Source organism: Grammomys surdaster, unplaced genomic scaffold (genome assembly GCF_004785775.1).
Source record: "Grammomys surdaster isolate TR1022 unplaced genomic scaffold, NIH_TR_1.0 232, whole genome shotgun sequence".
Taxonomy (NCBI): domain Eukaryota; kingdom Metazoa; phylum Chordata; class Mammalia; order Rodentia; family Muridae; genus Grammomys; species Grammomys surdaster.
This window is the reverse complement of record NW_021604677.1, coordinates 1,473,035-1,499,053: the sequence shown is the minus strand read 5'-3', so window position 1 is coordinate 1,499,053 and position 26,019 is coordinate 1,473,035. Positions and strand designations below refer to the sequence as shown.

General features: G+C 37.1%; 1 protein-coding gene across 2 annotated transcripts in view; it reads right to left on the bottom strand.

Moving 5' to 3' along the window:
* Ascc3 (activating signal cointegrator 1 complex subunit 3) overlaps positions 1-26,019 on the bottom strand; it is a 266,934-nt gene that overhangs the window by 58,942 nt on the left and 181,973 nt on the right. Inside the window, exons 35-36 of one of the 2 annotated variants that reach the window (XM_028773626.1) lie at positions 17,707-17,818; positions 17,425-17,559 (exon numbers count right to left, since the gene is read on the bottom strand). In XM_028773626.1, coding sequence (XP_028629459.1) covers positions 17,425-17,559; positions 17,707-17,818 — 247 coding nt within the window. Of the gene's footprint in view, positions 1-17,424; positions 17,560-17,706; positions 17,819-18,967; positions 19,039-26,019 lie in introns of those variants that run through there. The other variant, XM_028773627.1, reaches the window with a different exon arrangement.

Genomic DNA, 26,019 nt, shown 5'->3' with positions numbered 1-26,019 from the left:
TAAAGCAAACCAATATGCTATGAATGTATGATATTTTAATACATTCAAAGATTCAAAAGAATGTGCCACAGGACATGGAGGAAGTTAATATTTAAAATGGTAGAACTTGACTAAAATAATATTTTGAGATAATATTGGGGTCACCTAAATTGATGGGTCATTGATAAAGAAAGCAGGTGCTAAAAAATTCTAAGTTGAAAAATAAAAATACAGTCACTGAAAGAAGACAAGAAATGTATTTAAAAGCAAATGAGCAAGCAAGCAAGCAAAAACAGAAAAAAAAAAAGCCAATTAGATAATATACTAGGTACTTCACTTAGGTGGATACTTTGCATTCAACTTTGATGTATTCAGTTGCAAAATTGTAGTTTTAGTTTGTGTTTGTAAATATTAAATGTTTTAAAAGCTATTAACTAAAAAATCAATTATGCTAGAGTAATTAAAGTTACCACTATTTTTGTTCCTAGGGTAAACTTTTAATATGTTTTATTTAAACACAACAAAGGAAAACAGAGATTTTCAATGCCAGATGTCTGAGAAGATCCCATTTGGATTTGAGCTACTTAAATTTGCAATCGTGTATTTATACATCTAACAGAGCTTCTGTTTCCCCCAGAATCAGAAAATTAACTAGCTTTGTAGCATCTTTCTTGATCTGCCACCCGTGCCCTGAGGATTACAGACTCCACCTGAGCTTGTTTTACAAGCATAACAGAAAAAATTAATCTCTGCTGGCAGCGTTCCCACTGGGATACTGATGAATAATGATATCCCTCTTCTGCTGCCCTCTCAGTCCACTAGAAAAGCCACTCTAACCCGGCCACGTGAAAACGGCTGAAACCATTCCAGCTGTGGATTAGCAGTCCATCAAGCACCCATCTGCTGTGTGTGAATCAAGAAAAAGCAAACATGCATTCTTATGGCTAGGTCATATTCAAACCCTATAAGAGTTTTCTCTACATCTAAATGTCTACCTGTATATAAAATAGGCAGGCACATACTCAGTGCACCAATTTACTTTGTCTTTTTTTGGTACCTTCAACACTGAAAAAATAAAGTACATGTTTAGGGCTTATAAAGTACAGCTCTTAAGTTTGGTATTCATTGGGGGCTGATTAACTAGGAATTATCCTTGTAGAGTACAATATGGGAATACACATGACGAACTGACTTTCCTGTGTCTTTAATGTAGCAACCAACTACTTGTGCTTAATTGATATACTGGTGCAGTAAATATTAAACTTTTTGCTTTTGTTTTTGTGGCAGGGTTTTCCTGTGCAGCTCTGGCTGTCTTGGAACTTGCTATGCATATCAAGCTGACCTTGAACTCAGAGAATCATATGCCTCCAGAGTGCTGGGAATAAAGGCATGTATCATCACACCTGGCTATTTTTGCCTTCTTCGAAAAGAAAAGAATTATTACTTTTAGTCTACAAGTACCCAAACTGTATGGCTCAGCACTCCATTACTACAACATTTATGCATACATGCATAAACATAGATTAGGTATTAAACTTACCTGCATATGATAAACATATGCTGTATGTGTACTCCTAGCTTTCAGTTTTTTAGTAATGAGCTCTCTTGCATTTCAGTACGTTCATAAGGTAATGATGGCTGATGGCTGTGATAGCTAGATGACTAATAAACACCTTTATGGCATCTCAGTGTCACTGAAAAAAAATCCAGTATCTATATACATGTATTTTAAATCTTTTAGCATTAATATATTTTAAAAACTATAAATCTTATGAAATTTTATTAATTGAAATATTTACATTACCTGTATATTTGTCAATTATTTTAAAACATGAACATGAAATACATCTGCTTTTAAATGCTAGCTTAGTACAAGCCAAATCACTTTGATGTGGGTCTGAAGTGGCTATGTTTTAATTCTTCTCTTATTTTCTTTCACACTTAAAGAAGAAAAAGTCACAGCCTTTCTGCACATCTAGTCCAGAAGAGCACTGCTGGCCTTGACCCTGAGTCTTCACCTCTATGCACTTTCAGTCTGACAGAACACTGCTGGCCTCATCATGCTGTCTTCAGGAGATCGCATTAATTTTTCGCTCAGAAGATGGCACCTCGTTGGCATGTATCTTATAAACTTGCTGACTTCAGTTAATAAATACAGAAAGTAGGCAGAATTTGTAGTATTCTCCATTGAACAGGATGTCACGAGGAACAAATACCTAGTAATTTCAAGCCATGGTTCATAGGAAATAAGCAGGGCCTAATGATAAAGGCCTGTATTCCCTGATACTCGGAAGGCTGAGACAGAAAAGTTGTGAGTTCAACTGCATCTTGAATAACTTACCTAGAGACTATCACAAACATAAAATAAAAAAAAATGAAGAAACAAACCACAAACAAACAAAAGTAAAACCTCTAATCTAATATTCAATACTGCAAATGAACAATAGGGTTATTTTAAGTACAAAGTAATTTACTGTTTCTCAAAACCTCATGAAGTGCTTATTATTAATACTTCCCCCACAGTCTTGGGGAAACAGAGGTTAAGTAACTGTCTAACTTCTAGAAAATGGTAGCGATAGAATCTTTGCAAATCTGTGATTCCAAAGCTGAGGCTCACAATGAGCAATGTTGTGTGATCAGAAGAGATTTATGTTTCTTTTGTTGTGTTCTAAGCATGTGGAATATGGAAGCCAGTTAAAGCTAGCGTCACCCTCAAAAGGTAAACACTCTTAAACTACAGTTCTGAATGAAAGATCAATGTGATGTGGGGATGTACACAAATAGCAATGTCATCAAATAAAAGAGATAAATGGAATAACTGCATACCCTGACTGTTTGATATTTTCTTTAAAACAGAAAAAAAAACTTAGATGAACTAGTTACAAAGATAAGTGAACAAGAAACTAACTTGTGAGATGACCAGGAGATAAAAATCTTTAAATAACTTTTGGTATAGAGTAAGTGTTTTTTTTTTTTTAACCTGTCCCCAAATTAATATGCTGAATCCTAACTGTCAATACATTTGGAGGAGGGCATTTGTGAAGGGATTTAGTCAACAGAGAAAAGTGCTTTCTCATCCCTTTGCCCACAGAGACACAGAGAGAGGTGAACCAGAAAGTGAGGTCTCAACAGTCCCTGAGGTCGCTGGTAGTCTGATTTCAGCATCTCCAGCATCAGAACTGGAAGAAAGTCATACTTTCTTGGAAAGCTACATAGTTTCTGCCACTTGTGTTAGAGAAACCTTAACAGACTAAGATAGAAGACGGAGTGAATATGTGTGAGGACAATCAACTGTACAATAGCCCAAATGAACAAAGAACTTATTAATATAAGAAAATCTGAACAGGATTAAAAACCATATTATGCACAAAACCAGATTCATAAAATGACTCACATTCTAAAACATACTAAAAGATAGCTCACAAAATTTATAAACTCTAAATTCTGTTTTTATAAAGATGCATGTGTGTATGAGGGGAGGCAGGAGATAGAGAAAGAGGAACTGATTCTGTTATATTTCTCGATATCATTACATAAAATAAAAAGCCAAGCATGTCAAGGGGTATTTTTGTGAAATTTCTCCCTTTAAAATTTAATGTATCCTAAATAAAAGAATATGGTGGGACACTGCTTGGGAGAAGTTGGAAAAGATTTTGGAGGTTTCATTTTATTTTTTAAAATTTGTGTTCATACTGCTGGAGATTGGGCAAGGTGCATGCTGGGCAGGTGCTGTACCACTGAGCTACACTGCCACCCTGGAAAGCATTTGAGAATATTTAATTATTCCTCTGCTGTGCTACATATTCAGGACTTGGAATGATTACACTGTTTAATTTAGTTCCTTGGCTCCTTTCTGAGGATTCAAGTTATGATGGCAGGCTTTTCAATTGATAGCATTTGACATTATCTATGTTGGGGAAAGTTCTAATCACACTGAAGAAGAAAGAAGCTGACACTGATTTTCAAACTGCTCCACTTGGTCTTAGTCATTTAAGTGTACTTAAATTTTACTAGGATCAAATTAAAACATTTGAGCAGATACTAATTTCCATTTTGTATTTTAATAAGTTTTTACTTTATATTAAAATTCTCACTTATGTTCCATTTAGTTTTTTAAAAAACAAACCTTAAACTGGCTTGCTTACCCAAAGTAAAATTAAAAAAAAAAAAACTTGGAGATTTTACTTCAGCCAAGATTAATAATTCTCTTCAATTATATTATCATTATAAAATGACATTTGTTTCCTTAATATGCATGCACATTGTACTAACAATTCTGAACAATTATGACACCCTTGTTGCCAGAGGATTTAGTTATAGTTATAACAATAACTAAGAATAGTTTCACTAAGATTCCCAAATTTGTTGCTTTTAACAGAGTACTTGAAACTCTGGGCAGAGCAATTAGGTAAGAGAAAGAAAAACAAAATGACATGTAAGTTAATCTATCCCTGTTTACAGACAATTCTATGAATGTGATGTTAAGACACAGTAAATGAATTCAGGAAAGTATGCTCACAGCTAACCTTTGAACTGATCATCGGGTTCCCAATGGAGGAGAGAGAAGACTGAAGGAGCTGAAAGGGTTTGTGGTCCCATGGGGAGAGCAACAATACTAACCAACCAGAGCTTCCAGGGTCTAAACCACCAGCCTGGGTGTTGGGAGCCGACTCCTAGCCGAAAGCGGCTATCATCTTTGCAGCCATCTCAGGCCATATACCCTGACAAGAGACTTGTTTTCAACAGCCCGAAACAACTGAGCACACTCTGCTAAACATCTTGTTTTTCTCACATATCTTGTTTTGCTGTTTAGTGCCACCAGCTGCAAGGTGCACATGGTCTCCTCACAGCTAGCTGGGTGCATGTGGTCTCCTCACAGCTAGCTAGGTGCACGTGGTCTCCTCACAGCTAGCTAGGTGCATGTAATATCCACGCTGCTGGGTGCACGTGGTCTCCTCACTGCTAGCTAGGTGCACATGATATCCACGCTGCAAGGCACATGACGTAGTGCCTTCAGCTGTGCTGTCCACGAGGGCAAGGCACATGGTAAAGGGTATAAATACTCAGGATTTCCTTCCAGTAAATGAAACTTGATCAGACTCCCTGTCTTGTCTCCATTCTTCACGTCTCTGTCCCCACTCTCTCTCTTGCTAGGCCCTGACCCGCGGACCGGAGCAGCAGAACGGGCCGTTACAAAGTGGCCCCCAGAACGTGAGGCAGCTCGGGCGGCTACACCTGGGAGCACATAGCGAGGGACCCATGGCTCCAGCTGTGCTGGAGGGAGGATGGTCTTGTTGGGCATAGGCGGTAGAGGAGATCCTTGGTCCAGTGATGGCTGGATGCCCCAGTGTGAGGGAATGTGAGTGGGGAGGTGGGAGTGGGCCGGTGGGTGGAGGCACATCCTCATAGAAGCAGCAGGAGGGGGGATGTTATGGGGGTTACTGAGTGGGGGAAAATGAGGAAAGGGGATCACATCTGAAATGTAAATAAAATATCCAATAAAAAAGATTAAAAATAATTATTCAGCTGGGCCAGGGAAGCAGGAAGGTTTAAACTTCAGGTCCCCACTCTCTCTCATCTTCCAAATCTAATTCCTCAGGGATATCCCTAGTTTTGCAGCAGATCACCCTACACACATCTCTGGTGGATCACACAGATCTCTGAAGTCCCCCATCTCATTGCTTTATCCCAGTCCTCAGTTCCAGCAGGCACTCTCTGAGAACTCACAGGTCACTCCAGCCTGGGAGGCAAGCAGGCTAACTGTAGACCTTCATCACTCCTTCTACTCCCCCAAATTCAATAACCTAATCTCATCTCCAGTTCTGCAACAGAATAACTGCTGCAGCTCCATGCCTCACTTCCAGTATATCTGTAGATATATTCAGTATATTCCTAGTAGGTCTATTTCTAACTTCTACTCATTACTTTATACAAGCCTCCAACTCCAGGAGGCAGGCTAACTGCAGATCTTTACCTATCCTTCCTTTCCTCCAAGCCCAATTCTCCAGACTCATATCCAACTCTGCACCAGACCTCCTGTGGTGGTCTCTTACTCTCTGCCCCCATTCCCAGTGGTCTCAGGAGTAGTATGGAAACCTAAACATAAATGAAACTGGCAAATAATGGGGGAGACAGAGTCCCAACTGGCCATCTCTTGAGAGCAAATAAAATTTCCAGTATCAACACTGGGTTATAGCTAATTGAATTGTTGGCCAAAAGGATCGCATTGGAATCCTCAAATACCCAGGTTGTTGCTAAGACCATAGTTTGCTCTCCACAAACTGATGGGAAGACTCCATTGTTAAAGAAAATACCTATACAACGTATTGAACATGGAGAAGTCACATTGGTATTAATGCTTACAAAGTCTTCACCCCTCTGTTCTAAATTCTTGGTACAGGAAGGTATTCTGCACACTATCAAAGGAGAAATATAAACACCAACTCAGGTAAAAACCATGTGATCTACAATGGTGTCCTACCTGCAACAGTGGCACAAAGCTAGTAGTAGTAACCAACAAATTTCTAATTTGATGTAAGGCCCTCTTTAAGTTGCAAATTATACTCAACAAAGCTTTGGTGACCAAAGACTTGAAACTAGACAGTTCTAAGGCCTAGAGTAAAACCTAGGTTTTACTGTTCTATTGTTCTAAAAAAAAAAAAAAAAAAAAAAAAATCAAACTATAGCAATAAAATAACTCCTTAATGACATTCTGTTATAGATCAGTGCTTTGTTTTGTCATCATCATCAATGAACCTTCCTCCTGAAGCCGACTGAGCATGGTGAAACAGGTAGAGAGTGAGAAACTTTGGAACACTCATCCCTAATCAAATCCTTCCCCCGCACCTTAGAGCTCAGGGAACCTCATGGGAAAGGTGGCAGAAAGAATGTTAAGAAGAAATGAAGAATATCAAGAAAATAAGGTCCTCTAAATCAACACAAGCAACACTCATATGAATCTACAGAGACTAAGGCCATTTGCACAGGGCCTGCATCTGGTCCTCTGAGCATATATTATATTCTAGTTTACAGTGATTCTATGGGATTCCTGAGTGTGTGAATGAATGGGCCTCTGTTTCTTGTACCTTCGCTCTGTTTATTTGTTTCATTCAAATCCAATGAGTTAATTTTTGTTTTATTACATTTTATTATATTATTTCATATTAAATGTTATTATTATTCCTTAGAAGACTGTTTCTTTTCCAATGAGAGAGAGAAAGGAATGAATAGAGAGGAACGGGGAGGGGGTAAACCCACAGTCAGGATATACTATTTGAGAAAAAAATATATTTCTAATGAAAGAAAAAAATAAAAGGGCATAGTTAAAAAGTAGTCATACAAAAATCACCTCTATGCCATATTAGCAAGTTATTTAGAAAAAAGTAAAAATCAAAAAAATAATTTAATTGCTACAAATATACTTAGGAATAAACATAATTACAAAGGAAACAGATCTCTTGACGGTCACTGTAAAACATTGATGAATGAAGGTAAAGTGTAAAATAAAAAAAAAAAAATGAAACTAGATTCTTTGTTCATGCACTGGAAATTTGCATCACCCAGGGGAGGCAATATAGCTAAAGCAATGTCTATCAAAACAGCAGTGATACTCTTCACAGGAAAAAGAATGCTTATGCATAAACATCAAAATAGAAAAAAAAAAAGAAAAAAAAAGAAAAGCCGCATTGAAAATGGGCAAAAGACAAGTGTAGGATATCTCCAAGTTGTTGGTTGGGGTGGCAGGTCCCAGAGACTTCCGTACAATACAAGTTGTTGCCATTGTTCTTGGCTGCCCACCAGAATCTCATGGTAAGATCCTGTTGCTGAAGACACTACACTTAATCCCTGCTGGGTAACTCTCTCAGTACTAGGAAGAGGCAAGGCAGGCAATAAGGGAAAACAGTCACCAACAGTCTTACTGAGCTATAAATCCTGTAAGATACCAAATTAATCATCCTGAAAAGACAAATCCCTAAAGAATGGTATGATTGTTACAAAAGTGTCCAAACACTTTTCGACTGTATTTAAGTCCTCCTTCATGGAAAGAGACAAATGACTGGTACTATAAAGTTGAGTAAGAACTTGTTGCTGGGGAAACTCATAGAGCTTATAGGGAAGAATACATTACTATTATTTTGCCAAATAGACACAGTATCAAGCTGCTTTCTAAATACTTAATGTCCTTGAAGACAGACTTTTCAGTTCTCAGTCTCCTTCAGAGAAACTCCTTTTTGCAGCAGTCAGTACTTAATATAAACTTGTAACTCCTTAAAATGCAGAGAACAAATGTCTGTGGAGTGCTCAGCCCCCAATAGGACATTTATGTTATACTCCTTACCCTCAAAGACAAGGGAACATCACAGAAGATGGGGCACAAAGATGGTGTGACCCAGGGGTTGGAGACGATTGTTGTTAAACAGTGTTTTCAGTACATGACAGGGCTCTTGCATTAAAGAACTCACATCAGCTGTTGTTACCTGAGTGAAATCAAGCCAGACAATATTCTAGCATAGATAAGAGCAGGTTTTTGAGACCTCACCCCAGCTAAGGAGCTACTGGCAGCTTATGGGGACAGGGAAGGGTTAGTCTTCCTTAGGTTAACCATTCTCCAGTGAGTGGTTGTACACTAATGAGCATTTGGGTAGTACCAACTTTGGATTTGTGGTTTATTAAAAATATAATAAAAAATACAAGAAGTTTGGGAGGGAAATTTGGGGGCTTTTCAGGAGGAATTTGAAGGAAGCTGGGGAGGGTAAAACATGATCAAAATATATACATGCAAGCAATTTCCAAGGACTAAATAAAAATATAGAATTAGTTAATAGTGATAAAAAAACAGGCAAAGCCCTGAAAAGATCATTCCCAAAAGAAGACAAATGGTCAATGAGTTCACAAAAAACATTCAAAATCAAATGCATGCAAATCAAAACATCAGTATTCCTCACAACATAAACATGGTTATTGCTAAAAAGAAATATTGTTTAGTCAACAAAATGATGGACTGGGTACTAGGCCTATCTTGTACCTTACTGATACAAATTGGTATAATTATGCTCTAATTGTATTTTGAGAGAAAAGTTTTTTTTTTTTTAAAAACAGGATGGGTGATATGTAGGAGGAGCTAAGGTGGCAGGAGTAAGGAGAGACAGAGGAGGAGTAAGGAGAGGAGGAGTGGAAGGAAGGAGGAGCTAGGAGATGAGAGAGAGGGGGGAGGGAGGGAGAGAGGGAGGGGGCTAGAGAAGGAGAGGGAGAGGGAGAGGGAGAGGTGAAAGTAGAGGGAGAGGGAGAGGGGGAGGAAGAGGGAGAGAGGAAGAGGGAGAGGATCATGGAGGTGGATGTTCGCATTTCTCCACCAGTCAAAGGTAGTTGGTATATCGGTATATCTAGGTTGGGTATTGGGTTACACTCCTGATTGTATGGACACCTTGTTATTGAGCATTACCAAAACTTATAAAGACTTTGATTAACATTTTAAAAAGTTAAAAAAGTGATAATAGTACAAAAAAGTGAAAATATCAATTCAAGAGATTAATTCAGTTTTTCAACTAAATAAATATATGTTATTAGAGATTGAAAAAAGAGAAATACTTCAGCAGCAGTGTATAGAAACAAGAGTTCTTAAATACTGTAGGTGGAAATATAAATTAGTATAACCATTATGGGACAGAATAGAAGCTTCTCACAAAAGAGGGACCACTAAATGATCCAGTGATCTCACTTCTATATTTAACTAAAGAAAATGAAGTCAATGTATAAAAATAGATAAAAATTGATACATGTTCTTCCATGTTTACTGAAGCTCTTTCATAATATAACAAACATCAAAAGACAAACTGATAAAGAAAATACAGCATACAAAAATCAATGTGATTCAGGTTTGAAAATAAATTCTGTCAATTGTGACAATATGGGTAAATAAGTGAAACAGGCAAGCACAGAAAGATGAACACTGCTGAATCTCATTCAAATATGAAATTCATAAAAACAGAGGACTTGAATGGTGGTCGACAAGTCCTAAGTGACCAGGGGTGTGAGTAGCTGGTCAGAGGATATAGAATTATAGACAGATGGGAAGGAGAAAAGTTCCTATCAGACAAAAGCAGGCTGGAGGCAGACTGCTTTGGGGTTAAGCTGACACTGTGAATGCCTGCAATGCAGCTTCTTTCTTGAGCAATAAAATGTCCTAAAACTGATAGTGGAGATGACTGAATAATTCTGATTGTATCGTTCAAGTATGTGTGAGTGGCACAATACGTGGAGTATATCTCAAAAATTTGTTTTCAAAAACCAAAATTATTAATTGTATTCTTTGTCAAATGATTCATGACAGGGTACCTGGAAAAGAAAATGTTCAGAGTTTCATCAATCTTTTAAAGATATATTTATAACCCATGCAATAGCTAAGTAGAGGTTGACAAACGGTCTCCGATGATCCCATGTATATGTGAGCCAATCCTGACAGGCTGCAACGCCAGATTTTTAGAGAGGTCAATGTCAGCAAGTCTTTGCTTTGAATGTTTTGATTTGGACTGAATATTTTCATGAACAGTTAAAGTAGTGTTGAGTAGCAAAGCCAGATACAGACACAAGCTTCCCTCAGGAAGAAGGAAGACCAAAGTGTAGATGCTTTAGTCCTACTTAGAAGGGGAATAATCAGGGGAGGTGGAGGGAGGGAGGGATATGGGAAGGAGACAGGAGGGGAAAAAGGGGGGGGGGGGCAAGATCAGGTGTGAGGTGACAGGGGTTAGGGGAGAAATTCAGAGGGTCATGAAATTGAACAGAGGTGTGTAGCAGTGGGCGTGGGGTGGGGAACTGGGGGTAACCACTGGAAAGACCCAGATGCCAGGGAAGCTAGAGGTTCCCAGGACCCAAAGGGCATGACATTAGCTGAAATACCCAATAAAGGGGAGGGAGAACACGTAGAGACCATATCCAGAGGATAGACACATCCCCAGTTTAGGGATGGGGCCACACACTCATCTCAAAAATTTTAACCCAGAATTGTTCCTGTCTAAAAGAAATGCAGGGACAAAGAGTGGAGCAGAGACTGAAAAAGGAAAGGCCTTCCAGAGATCACCCCACCTAGGGATCCACCCCATCCGCAGACACCAAACCCAAACACTGTTGCTGATGCCAAGAAGCACTTGCTGACAGGAGTCTGGTATAGCTGTTCCCTGAGAGGCTTTGCCAGCACCTGACCAATACAGATTCAGATGCTCACACCGAAACACCTAACGGAGCATGGGGACCCCAATGGAATAGTTAGGGAAAGGATTGAAGAAACTGAAGGGTATTGTAACCCCACAGGAAGAACAATATCAACTAACCGGATCCCCCCAGAGCTCCCAGAGACGAAACCACCAACAAAAGAGTACACATGGAGGGACCCATGGCTCCAGTTGCATATGCAGCAGAGGATCAATCAGAAATCAATGAAAGGTCCTTGGTCCTGTGGAGGCTTGGTGCCTCAGTGTACAGGGATGCTAGGGCGGTGAGGTGGGAGTGGGTAGGTGGGAGGAGGAGTACCTTCATAGAAGCAGGGGGGAGGGAGGATAGGCTGGGGAATTTCCTGAGGGGAAACCAGGAAGGGTGACAACATTTCAAATGTAAATAAATAAAATAACCAATACAAAACCAAACAAGCATAAGCTTTCACCTTTATGGCCATAAGTTTTATTTGATTTTAACACAAATTCCTTTAAAAGGCTTCTATTTCTTCTTCTGACTTCTATTTCTTTGGTACTCCTTAACTGTATTTAGGGCCATAAGAACACTTATGGAATCTGAAGAAGCAATAATTAAATATTTTATGGACAGTTATGAGCAGAATTTTTATATTCTTTGCAAATTTAGATAAGATGGCAAAATAATATGCAAAGTTCCAGAAAAAAAAAAGCACAAAATATTAAAGAGAAAGGAGACAGGACATTTCATATGTTGCTTGGGAGACTAGATTTCAATTCTGTCTTGTTTCTTGAAATTGGGTAGAGTTTACATTTTATTATAATTTTTCCCTATTTTGTTATTTTAAACAAGGGTAGGTCTTCAAGTTTTTTAAATAATAAAGTTGGATGTGATTATAAATGTAAGATTAACAGTTTGGTATTATAATCCATATATTAAAGATCCTATTTAATCATCAACTTTTAGAATATTGGTAATTGATAGTTCTTTTCTGTGCACTTAACTAGGGAACCAAAGTAAATAAAAAATTAAAATGAACAAAAATTGACAACAGAACAAATTTCAGGTAGATGTTATGCTTAGAACCTAATAGATTAAGTACACTGATCTTTCAATGGTAACAAACTTATCTGAAACTGAGACTGAGACTTTTACCAAGAAAACACTTCTTTTCATTTCATTAGTGAAAGCTTGCAAATCTAGAATACTGGGAGAAACTAAAAAATAACGGAGAATAAAGACAGTCTGAGGGGGAAATATAAAGAGAATAGAAAGATACATGTAAAAAAGACATTTGCCATCTGTGCCTCTTCCAAAGATGCCAGGCAGCCCCCAGGCAGAGGGTAAGGACACTCTTCTCACAAACCTTGGAATGTGTCACATCAGGATTCCCCACATGGAGGATAAAGAGCAGCAGATGGGATCCTGTGACTGCCATGAGGTTAGGTGGAGATGAAGACCACTGAGGTTGATGGTATGACTGTTAAGTTAACCTTTCACTTCCTTTCTTTTCTTTTAATAAACTCTTTCATTTTACAAACTAGGCTCCATTGCCAAAATACTATTTTTAATAATGTTTTAATATTTTTAAGTTTATCTCTTTAAAATCATTTATTTTTCTAATTATCTTATAAATTGGAGAACGATGTTTTTGTAATTTGATTCCAAAGATTTGTAGCCAAACTACAAAAATGACAAGATCCAAGTATTATGATGCTCTACTCCTGAAAGTGTTATACATTGGCCACGGTAATACATTCATTTGGCTTTAAAGAAAGTAGTACTGACAAAGCTAAGAATTCACTGGTATATATGCTATGTTGTTCTGAACCTTTAAAGAATTGAAATTGCTGTATTTTAATGTAAGAAATCTATTCTTTTACTCAATATTCTAATATTTGGTTGGCAATAAAAGAGTCACATACTTTTAAGATAGGGTATTTGGCATATATGCATAAAATTCTATATTTGATATAAACAAAGATTAATTACACTGGATATTGATATAGAAGCATAATGTGATATTTCTATACAGTTACAAGAACACAAATAGCCAAATAATTCTTACATTTAAAAAAAAAAACTGGAAATCTGAAAGTCCTTAAGTACATTTAGAATATATTTTGCTTTCTCTCAACTATTAATATCCTGAGGAAGTACATAGTAAAAAATATGTTGAAACAGATTCCACAACTTTGAAACCTTCCATTTGCATCGCTGTTTCTAAATAGGTTAACGTCTAGACACCTAGAAACATATCAATGCTGACCTTGCTGGGCCATGACGATGGACACTTTCTGCTCTGGAGTTGTGCCAGCATCATTAAAAGATTCTTCAAATTACTTTTGAAATGCACTTTTCCCTCAGGATTTTCACTTATACCTAATTAGACTACTAACTGCAATCTATGTAATCCCTGTTGCCAAAACTGCTAAATGCTTCAATAAGTAGGAGGAGGGCATCAATGGAGCAGGACAGATGTAATGTCACTGGTTAACAATAGAGGTGTGAAGCAGCTGCCTTAATTATGAAGCTTATTAATTCATGGTGTTAAAAAAGACTTGGCAAGGGTTCTTATATAATACCCAGTCTTTTCAAAATAGCATCAGATGGATAAAAACTTCAAATATATGTTTTCAACAAGGAATTCTGAAATGATTATTTCTGCCAGTGATTAACATTTGTATTCAATAGTTACAAGATCACACATGACTTTAAAACTAACTCTTGTTTGTTTTTTAATGGTACATGACCTTAAAATTTAATATTTAAATTTTTTTTTATTGATAGAAATGGCCCACAGGATAAAGTAAAGTGTATCTAGAAGAGAAAGTTAGGTATTAGGGAGAGCTCTAAGAAACTACTTTCTATGAGTTATGAAGGAACTTACTACTGTGACTGACATTATTTATATGATTATATCATATGATTACAAAGCTTGTTGAAATAATGTACATAAAGTGTAAATCATGTAGGTACTGATAGGCAGAATTTAAACAAGTATAATCCTACAGTGGAATAAGATTTGTGAGGAGAACAGTCTCAATAGAATTTTTAGCATTACTCCCACAATGGGTCTTTAATTATAGTTTACAAACAATGATACTGGGGAGTGTAAGCCAATCAATCAAGTTCTGGGAAAGAAAAGCAAGTAAAAGTCTCAAGAAGAGTTACAAGAAAAATATAGCAAAAGGGTATTTTTTCTTAACAGTATTAGAATAATGCTTTTAACAGAATGGTGTAATAATCAGCAGAAGTTATCATAGGATATATAATAGGCTTCAATACTCCAAAGAGAAAACTCCACAACATTCTGAAAGATAAAAATATTCCTAAGCACCTACAAGGAAGGTAAAGAGACAGGGAAGACATGCTAATGCCAGGTTGGTCTAATCTTGACACCTGTATCCCTGCCTTCCCTGGTCTGTAGAGAAATAATCCTGGTCCCACACAGACCAAATGGGACGGTCATATGTCCATCTTTTATTTTAGTTCACTGGCAGTGGACTAATTCTGATGCTTGAAAGTATGCCTCCTTGGTCTACAATGTATCTCAATAGAACTGATGACCTGACTTTACACAAGCAAGATCTAACGAAATCACTTCCCAATTATGAACTCTTCCCAAGAGTAAAAGTGCTTCTGTTCAGAGAACCTGTACAGTGACCCACAACTCACATTGTTAGGCTTTACTCACTAACTTTTGGCCATTTGGTATTCTCTTAAACATCCTTTGAACATGAAATATTAACAACAAATATCCCTAGTAGACGAAATTAATTTGGAGGATAGACTATGCATCTTCTTTTGTCTCTAAATTTTTTTTCTCAGATAACCAGTGCTCTGATCTACGTCTAAGTATCCCTCAGCCACAGATCATAGTTCATCTGTGCATAAAGAAGTACATGGGTAATACCTAAAATTTTATATCCTGATCATATTCACAATTACATAATTTTTAAAAAGACCATAAAAAAGATGACCATGGGAAAATAAGAACACATAGAGAATAAACATTTTTTTGATATACCTAGGGAATCCCTTTCTGCTAAACTTCTTATTTACTATATTAAATGGAAGAATTTAGCATCACATTCCAATGCAGAAACTTCCTTTTGCCTATGTACTTTGGTGAAATGTGACGTACCATTCTGAAAACTACTGGGCTCATCCAAATTACCCTGATAAAAGAAGAAAAGGCCAGAGAGTAGGAAGTAGAAGATAAGATACAAATGGGACTAATGAGTGGATTTGTTTTTAATCAATCATGACAATATTTCACTATGCAATACTGAAAAGTCGAAGATTTAGTTTCAAAACTTTTGAGAGAAAGGATAAGATGGACCTGGTTAAACGTTTTCTTTTGCTTCTGAAGAAAGGGTTCTTTTTTTCTAAATACTACAAAGGCAATAAAGTAATATTCCTAGTCAACAAGAAATTCTATTTCTTCTGAAAAGTAGAAATATGTAAATAATTATACAAATGATATGAATTCCAATTTATTTTATGAAGACAAACATATGGCTGAGCATGTCTTCATAATTATCTTCTCCAACAGGAGGAAAGACGTATAAAGACAATTAAGAAACCTCCTTGATAATAACTTAAGGGTGATGACAGGCTCATAAGTTTCTAAAGATTTTTGTGAATCAATGTTTTGATATTGTTTCATCCTATGGTCACCTTCCTTTTTTTTTTTTTTTAATAAAATCGTAATTTTTACTTATTTACACAGGGGTTATAAACACAACAAGGCAGGACATGGGGAAGGGAATGACACTGGAGTATGGGTGTTCAGGGGGAGTACAGATATCTTTCAGAACAGGGATCAGCTAGGTGAAGGTTCAGGAGAACACCTAGAAACACGTCAAAATTGACCCTGCTCTGTGAATAATAACAATACTGTAACATTTCTGAGAAAAGAGAAAAATTTCAATTAATATAATTTTTGTTTTGAATAGCATGAAAGGACAAATACGTATAGCTTAAAAATGAAAATTTTTACTTTCTTAAAAAAGATTAATTTTTTCAAATTTTATATTTTTAAAATATTTTTATGTTTTAAATTAAAATAAAATTACATTGTTTTCCCCCTTACCTTTCCTCCTACCAATCATTCCCATGCACCTCTCCCTTTGCTCTCTTATATTTCATGCCTCTATTTTTAATTATTACATATATGTGTACATATCCCTAAATAAATATCTGCTCAATCTTTACAGTTATTCATGTACACACACACACACACTCTACTGAGTTACTTGTATTTCTTTCTGTAAATGTATGCTCTGTGTGTAAATGCCCCCAGAGGCTAGAAGAAAGAGTCCCTGGCGTTTGAGTTTCATCAAGTTATAAGCTGCCTGATGTGGGTGCTAGGAACCAAATTTGTATTCACTGGAAGAGCAGCAAGTGTTCTTAACTGCTGTACCATCTCTCTAGCCCCAGAAGTGAAGAGAATTTCATCATGGACAAAATTAGACTTAAGAAAATACTATAGTAGGTAGGTGGTATGGACCAGTAGGTAAAGTGCCTGGTATATAAGCACCAAGAACTTCACCTGGATACCTTTCATCTGCATTAAGAGCCAAAAATGGTGGCATACACCTGTAACCTTAGCACTTGGAGACAGAAAGAGGTGGATTCCTGGAGCCCACTGGCCAGTCAATTTGCAGGCAAAATAATACACTTCTCACCTACCACCTTTTACAGAGTTCATTAATTTAGGTTTTAGGTTTTTTGGGGAAAATGGAGATGGAAGCATATAGTAGATGTATACATGATACATATTGTTAATTTTTTCTTTTGGTAAGGTGAGAGATAGGAATATGGGCATGGGAATTAAAGAGCTTTCTTAGTGCTAATCTGAAACAGAATTTAATCATATAGTCCCTTATGAAAAGCCTCTTTAGTAACATCAGAGTTAGTACTCAAGAAGAACCACCAAAAAACTAACAAGTTTTCAATCTCAGCTAGAGGAGAAGTTACCAGGCTTGCTCCAGGCAGTGTAAAATATGCCACTAATTTTGTCTCACATATCAACAGCACCTATTCTACTCAGGAGGATCCTGCTCTAAATGAGTCATATGGTCAGATTTGTTGCAAGATTATCCTATATAGAAATGGAAAGAAACTTTGTTTGAAAGAAGAAAGACCACCCTGAAGACTCTCAGGTAAATTTTCAGAACTGGAAACACTTAAGGTCTAAATTACAAGAGAAGGTATAAAATATAAATACAAAAACCACAGTAGTATAAAACTCACACTCAGAATTGACAGCAATTCTTCTATGCTGCACTCAGGTTTCAATCGGTCCTTGAACATTTTGACTGTTTTGTGCTTCAAATAGTAATAGGAGGCAATTCGGCCACATGTCAGTGGTTCAATGCTGCGATTATCCTATTTAAATAGAGATAAAATAAGGCAAGTGAGGCATAGAGTAGAGGCTCACATTACTCAGAGGGTAATAATTCACAGATTAGTTGCAAATTTGGGTAGCACAAGCTCCATGTGTCCTACTGTGGAAAGCTGGATCAGAAGTCTTACCTCTCCAACTTGAATGCAGTGGGAAAGCTCCAACTCAACCAGAGACTTCCCGATCAGATTGGACAGGAACTTGTTTATGGAGTCCTGGCTGACGTCACCCAGGCTGTAATAGCTAGGAAAAAAGCATGGTCAGTTTAAAGTGTGTCTGCTAGAATTGTCAAGTCAGCTTTACAACCTTTTTAGAACTTTAAAAGCATGAATTTACACCAAAGAAAAAGCACAATGAAAAATTTAAACAACCACAATTAACATTCCCATTTTGAAGGTCAAAGGTCCAAAACTAAAGTTTGCTAACACCAATAAAATAAATCACAAATATGTAAAATTGATAGTTAAAATGGTTCATTACATGAAAAACCTTTCTCTTTTTGTTTTTGTACTCTTTATAAATATAAATCTTAAGAAAATAACGATGTATTTATTATAAGACCAAAATGTAAACGTACAGAATTATGTAATGAAGACGTAAGTAATTGCTAAGGTTCATTAAATGCTGACTACAGCATCAGCATAGGATGAAAAAGAAATTGTATGAGAAAATACTTTATTATGCTAAACTTGGTAGTAATTCGATTCCAAAGTAGCCTTAGGCACTAAATTTAGAAAGTATGAAATGCAAAGTTTGGCTGAAATCACATAGAATATACACACATGTGTATACACACACACACACACACACACACACACACACACACACACACACAGACAGACATACACACTCCCCTTAACAATTTTACAAAGCAATCAGACTTTAGTGGTATATGAGTTCTAGGAAATTTTGAAAGTTTTCCCTAGCGTTTATGCAACAGATGCATAAACAGATGCATATGTTCTAGTGTCCAAAAGGAAAGCTAAAATTAAGCATTCTATCTTGCAATGCATAGAAAACACAAAAGTTCAAGCTCTGCATAGTTTCCAAATGAAAGTTGTAAGCACAGATAACTCATCTGACCATGCAACAGTGAAAGGAAAACCGCTGACCACAAGGAGTTTTGTTTGTATCTAGGAAGAAATCTAAAGAGTGAGGGTTACATGAACAATCATGGTAATTTCCTAATTCCAGCAAGTAAATACCACTGGAATCAGTGTGGAGAATCTTGATAATATCCTACGTGTCCTCTATTCAAAGGATAAGAGTGGAATTGAAAGTGGTCTTGAGACTTACAGACTCATCACCAAAATCCCACCAATGTGGCTTCAACGCTTGAACAAGATTGGAAAAAAAAATATCCACAATCTCAAATGAAAGAGGTCCGTCCATATGAAATCACCATCACAGAGGGATGGAGAAACACTGCAAAGATGACTCTTTGTGGGAGGTATTTTCAATTTCTATAGAAGTTAAAATTAAAACTTATTTTAAAATATTTGAGTGAGGAATTAAAATCATGTCAGGATAAATTTTAAATAGAAAGAGAAGTTAGTGCAAATAATGAATAACACTACAATGTCTCTCCACTGACATTCAAAAGACACTAGGATTTCAAATGGCTACACTCACCCAAGTTGTCACTGTGGAATGACCAGTAAAGGGCTAGATTTTGCTTAGCAAAATAACCTTTCTGTTCATGGAAAAAGTAGTGCTGCTCAAACAAATAACCTTTTGTCATAAAGGTCAATGCAGAGATTTTTCAGTGAAGAGATAAAACAAGTGGAAGTATTATTAATGATTTTCCTTCTAAGTGTTTTTGAGGATCTCATCCAGATCAGTCAGTCAAACACTTTGTAACCATTAAAAAAAAATCAATTGCTAAAACAAAAAACTTTGATCAAATTTATGCCGTCTATAATATAAACTACAGAACATTATTCACAAACCAACCATTGAACAATCAATCAACTTGTTCTAAAAGGAACCATCTAAAGTTGTTACGGATACTCATTCCACACATAATACTGATATATAATTTCTTTCTCTAAATATGGTCAAAATTTTCAGTGGCACAACTGCAGGAAACACGAATTCAATCCAAGCTATTGAAGAGTTATGAAATACATTCCTTGGCTTAATATTTGGTCTGAAGGCATGATCAGTTAAAATATTAAAAAAAATCTATAGTATATTGTCCATCATAATTAGATACATAATTTGCAAGACATTGTAAGACAAAGTAAATGTAAAACAATTATGTTTTAGGATATATAATATGTTGACAGTTAATATATGCTGATGGTCTGATTGACTGCCCATGTTCCCATTCTTCCTCTGAGTGAACTTGGTTATTGTCCAGTTTCTAACCTGAGAACAAGCACATATAACACTTCACTAACTTGAAAAAGCATGTGGCAACAAACTAAAAAGGCCTGTTTTCATGTTGTACTCTCCACAGTACAAAATTTATAATTTATTGGTATTTAAACATCGATTTTTAGACAAGTGTTTAATTACAGCTAACAGGCAGACTACAATTTCATGCTCACGGTGTCGAATCATCAAGTCATTATCTTCTTCTGCTACAAACAGAAAGCCTACCGTCTGTCAGCATGGTATTTCATTTCTTTCACAGAGAAAGGCAGTTTGGCAGTAATTGACTTGTCAGAAGCTCTAATTTATGAGACTGAGTTCTGTAAGATTTCTCTATATTGGACTTAACCTGCACACAAGCAGGGCTGAATATTTACAATGCTGTTAACAGGTGCTGAGTTGTTTAATGATTCTAATAGCCAGAAGCGTACTGAGAAAGCCAGCGGGATCACAATTACAGGCTGTTTGAACACAACAATTACTAGTCCCCTGAGAAGTGTGAAAGTCAAAGGCAGTTTGATACTGACAGCATCTAGCACATGGGCTAGACAAGCTAACTTCTATTAGCAGTCCATTGGGGAAAAGTCATAACAAGCCTCTCCCTGAAATTAAAATGTAAAATTCCATAAAATTTAAACACTTAAAACCTAACACAAGTTTAAAAATATTATCGTTTCAAATCTTTATCAAGGTAAAATAAGAATTAGACATATGAAGCCTCTATCTTTTTCTAACATTAAAAGAGATGAAATTTCCCTATCTAGGAATGAAAAAGGTTTTATAGCAAAGTGAAACTGAGACAAAGTTACAGCAGTTTGGATTTAATGTGAACAGTGGCAGCCAGTTCCTCTTTGGTTTATGTAAACCTGGCTAGATAGCTTGCTGGGAAATTTTCCATCAGTATAGAAATGGTGCTGCAGTAACTGTCAGTGCTGGGAAGTCATTTGTTACAACACCATGTTTTTTATGTTCAGATTATGCAGCAGTAATAATGACACAAATAATGGAAGAGCGCTTGGGGACAGCTGAAAAGACCTCATTTTTGCCTAGATATATTTAAAAGCAGTGGAACTGAAAATACAAATTGAACCATAAACTCAATTTGGAACAGTTTCTATTTTATGAAAACAATGAGTTTAAAGACATTTGCAAGAGAGTGTATACACACGTAAATATATAATACTTGCATATGTTACTTACATACATGTCTGAATATTAACAGTCACACAGCAAGCCAGGAAGAGTGGCTAGTGTGGTATACAATGTGGTGGTACAATGAAGGGAACATAGCGCATTCTTATTTATCTATAAAGAACTATCCTTTGGAAAAAGTATTCCTTTTCTATGGGTAAATAAACATAAACCCGTGACCTGATTACATACACATGCACATATGCACGAGCACATACAGAAGCTAGCTTGCACATGTACACCCTTCCCAACTAAGATAAGTTAAATCTCAGTTTATCCCACTGGAAGAAAGAAAACAATAAGAAAAAAATTAGCTCTGTTTCTCTTCCAGTCCCAGGCGCTGTGGAAGCCGCAGGTTACCATGCAGACATGGCCAAGTCCAAGAACCACACTACACACAACCAGTCCTGGAAATGGCACAGAAATGGCATCAAGAAACCCTGGTCACAAAGATACAAGTCTCTTAAGGGGGTTGACCCCAAGTTCCTGAGGAACATGCACTTTGCCAAGAAGCACAACAAGATAGGCCTGAAGAAGATGCAGGCCAACAATGCAAAGGCAGTGAGTGCACGAGCAGAGGCCATCAAGGCCCTTGTGAAGCCTCAGGCCATCAAGCCCAAGATGCCAAAGGGCCCCAGCCGCAAACTCAGACGCCTGGCTTTCATCACTCACCCCAAGCTTGGGAAGCGGATTCGAAGCTACATGGCCAAGGGTCATAGGCTCTGCCAGCCAAAGCCCAAGGTTCAAACCAAGGCAGTGGCCAAAGCTCCAGCTAAAGCCCAGGCTTCAGCCCCAGCCCAGGCTCCCAAAGGTGCCCAGGCCTCTGTGAAGGCCCCATAGAAAAGGCTCCTGCCAATGTGAAGACAGATGGACTGCCAAGACACACCTACATGCAAAACTGTTTGTAGATGACCAGTGTCCTATGCAGTTTTTACAAAGAAACTCGAGGCAAGGAAAAAAAAAAAGAAAAAAAATTAAAATTAGATAAAATGCAGCTGTTAATATGAGAAAACTAATTTTTAAAGGAATTTACATGTTTCCTTAACACTTATGTCTTTATCCCTTGCACTGCAGATAATTTTTTTTATAATTGATAATTTATATATTTCTTTTTTTATTGGATGTTTTTATTTATATTTTATATGTTGTCCCCTTACCCCATCCCCCACCCATCCAGAAACCCCCTATCCCCTCACCCTTCCTCCTGCTTCTCTGCGGATGTACCCCTACCTACCCCGCCACTCCCACCTCCCCACCCTCAAATTCCCACCCCTGGGGCATCCAGCCTTCATGAGGCTAAGGATCTCTTCTCCCACCCATGCCCAGAAGGGCCCTCCGTTCTTACATATACAGCTGAAGCCCTGGATCCCTCCCTAAGTGCTCCCAGGCTCCTTGTTTAGACCCTGGGAGCTGTGGTTGGTTGGTATTGTTGCCCTCATGGGGCCTCAAACCCTTCAGCTCTAATGGTATTCACTCTAACTCCTCCATTGGTAACCCCATGATCAGTTCAATGGCTAGTTGTGAGCATCTGCCTCTGAATATGTCAGACTCTTGAAGACCTCTGAGGAGACATCCATATGAGGCTCTTTTCAGTATGCACTTCCTGACTTCCACATCAGCATCTACCTTTGGTGACTGCACATGGGATGGATACTCAGTTGGAATGGTCTTCAGACAGCCCCTCCTTCAGTTTCTGTCCCTCACTTTGTCTCCATATTTGCTCCCTTGAGTATTTTGTTGCTTCTTCTAAGAAGGACCGAATCACCCCCAATTGGTCTTCCTTCTTCATGAGTTTCATGTGGCCTGTGAGTTGCATCTTGGGCATTACAAGGTTCTGGGCTAATATCCAATAATCAGTGAGTGAATACCATGTGTGTTCTTTTGTGATTGGCTTACCTCACTCAGGATGATAACTTCTAGTTCCATCCATTTACCTAGGAACCTCTCGAATTCATTGTTTTTAATAGCTGAGTAATACTCCATTGTGTAAATATACCACATTCTTTGAATCCATTCCTCAGTTGAAGGACATCTGGGTCCTTTCCAGCTCCTGGCTATTATAAATAAGGCTGCTATGAACATAGTTGAGCATATGTCCTTGTTATATGTTCGAGCATCTTCTGGGTATATGCCTAGGAGTGGTATAGCTGGATCCTCAGGTAATGCTATGTCCAATTTTCTGAGGAACCGCCACACTGATTTCCAAAGTGGTTGCACCATCTTGCAGTCCCACCAACAATGGAGGAGTGTTCCTCTTTCTCCACACCCTCGCCAGCATCTACTATCACCTGAGTTTTGCATTTTCAACAAATGGTGCTGGTTCAACTGGAGGACAACATGTAGAAGAATGAAAATTGATCCATTCTTATCTCCTTGTACAAAGCTCAAGTCTAAGTGGATAAAGGACCTCCACATAAAACCAGATACACTGAAACTAATAGAAGAGAAGGTGGGAAAGAGCCTCGAATACTTGGGCACAGGGGAAAAGTTCCTGAACAGAACACCAAGGGCATATGCTCTAAGATCAAGAATTGACAAATGGGACTTCATAAAATTGCAAAGTTTCTGTAAGACAAAGAACACTGTCAATAGGACAAAATGACAACCAACAAATTGGGAAAAGATCTTTACCAATCCTACATCTGATAGAGGGCTAATATCCAATATATACAAAGAACTCAAGAAATTAGACTCCAGACAACCAAATAACCCTATTAAGAGAATGGGGTATAGAGCTTAACAAAGAATTTTCAACTGAGGAAACTCGAAGGGCTGAGAAGCACCTAAAGAAATGTTCAGTATCCTTAGTCATCAGGGAAATGCAAATCAAAACAACCCTGAAATTCCATCTCACACCAGTCAGAATGGCTTTACCTAGTTTCTTGAGATCAATGTCTAGTATTTCATTTCTGAATTCTTTGCTTGAAATCTTTAGAGGTACAAAATCTCTAAGGATCTGTGCTTTCGTTTTTCTTTGATAGGAAACATGTATTTATTTTTTTCCTGTTCTAGTCTACTTAATGTGTTAATTTCATCTTTCATTGGTATAAGTTTTAAATTCTCAAGCCATCAGATTATTTTTTCCTCATTATTAATATTTTTTCTATTTGTATAGGTTGAAATCCAAAATGTGGAATGCTCCAATTTCTGAAATGTTGTGAGGTTCCATATCACAAGCAAAAATTCCACACCTGATCTCTTCTGACAAGTTGTAGTCAAAATATAGAAACACTAAAATAAGTTTTGTATGAAATCACTTCCAGGCTGTATGTCTAATATCTGCATGAAGTAGAAATGAATTTGTGGTCATACATGGATGCCTTTCCCAGGCTATCCCATTCAAATATTCGAAAATCTAAAACAACTCCTAATCTAGAACGCTCTGTGGCCTGTCATTTAATGCAAGGGATCTCTGTCTATATGCATTCTGTTGTGTTCTGAGAATACACCTATTTGACTAAATTTGGAAGCCTGTTTATATCTTTCTGCTCTAGTACATGACAAATTTTACTTGTAGATTGTTATGATTCTACATAGTTTTGCAACAGCACATGTACAAAGATGCATAAGGATAATTCAAATCTGTTAATTGGTATTTAAAGACTATATTTTATTTATTTATTTATTTATTTGTTTGTTTGTTTTTTCGAGACAGGGTTTCTCTATGTAGCTCTGGCTGTCCTGGAACTCACTCTGTAGACCAGGCTGAAAAAGACTATATTTTATAAAATATTTATCTGTCATTTTTATTTTTACAGATATGCTAAAATTACATATAGCTGTAATGTGGCTGAACTGAAAATTTGGATTTCCATCACTTCTTGTTTTACATATTTTGATACTGTTTTTAGTCACCTGCATCCTTTTAGAAATGACTAGAACTTTTTTTGGTAATTTCACTTGCTACTGATACAAAGCATTCTTCTTGTTTTAATTCTTATTTTAGCTTAATTTTTTCACAGCTTTAACAGACATTTAAACTTTAGTTGAACAACCTCTATATACAATGATTTTTTTTTTTAACTCAATAGCAAAGAACTCCAGGTTTCAAGAATTTGAGTCTACGTATTTTCTGGAAGTCAATAAAATAATCACCTTAATCTCAAGAGAAAAAAGTCAGTTTAAGAAAATAACTGTGAGAAACTATTCAAGGCACTGCATAATGAGAAATAAAATAATATGGTGTTATATGTAGCCTTTGTGACTTGTCAAGAACCTCCAGATAATATACCAAGGACAAACAACCCCAGGGACTACCTAAGGGTAAACTGTAAACAATGAAATCGTACTACCAACTGGTGTGTTTTACGTCCAAGTTGAGTGAACCTCTAGATGAACTAACTGGTTAAGATTGATCTTTAAATACCCAACCATACTTGTTATGTGGCTAGACGCTTCATTAATGGTTGCATACTAACTTGATCACAGCCTTTTCTAAGTTCACTTGAACCTCACATGGCATCCATCACCAGCTTACAAATACTAACAAAAATAGTCTGCCCCAAGCACAATCTCATCATACTACCCCTAAATGTGATCCATTACATCCAATGTTCAATCTCCACCAGCTTCAAAACACACAGATGTCAACAATAACTATTGGCATTACACCATACAACAGAGATACAACAAAGCACAACAGTCTTCACAAAAGTATATTTGGTGCTTCCGAAAATGAAAGTCTAAAGTCAATTTTCAAAATGCAGGTTATAGTTGATCTCAGTTTTCTATGACTGTTCAGAAAAACAGGTTTGAATGTCTTTCTACACAGTTCTAAAAGCAAAATCCAACTCTAAAGCTTGTAATCAAACTCCCAAGCAAGCAGTCACTTCAGTGAACCAGAAGATTGCATCATCCTAACAAAACTGTACGTTCCA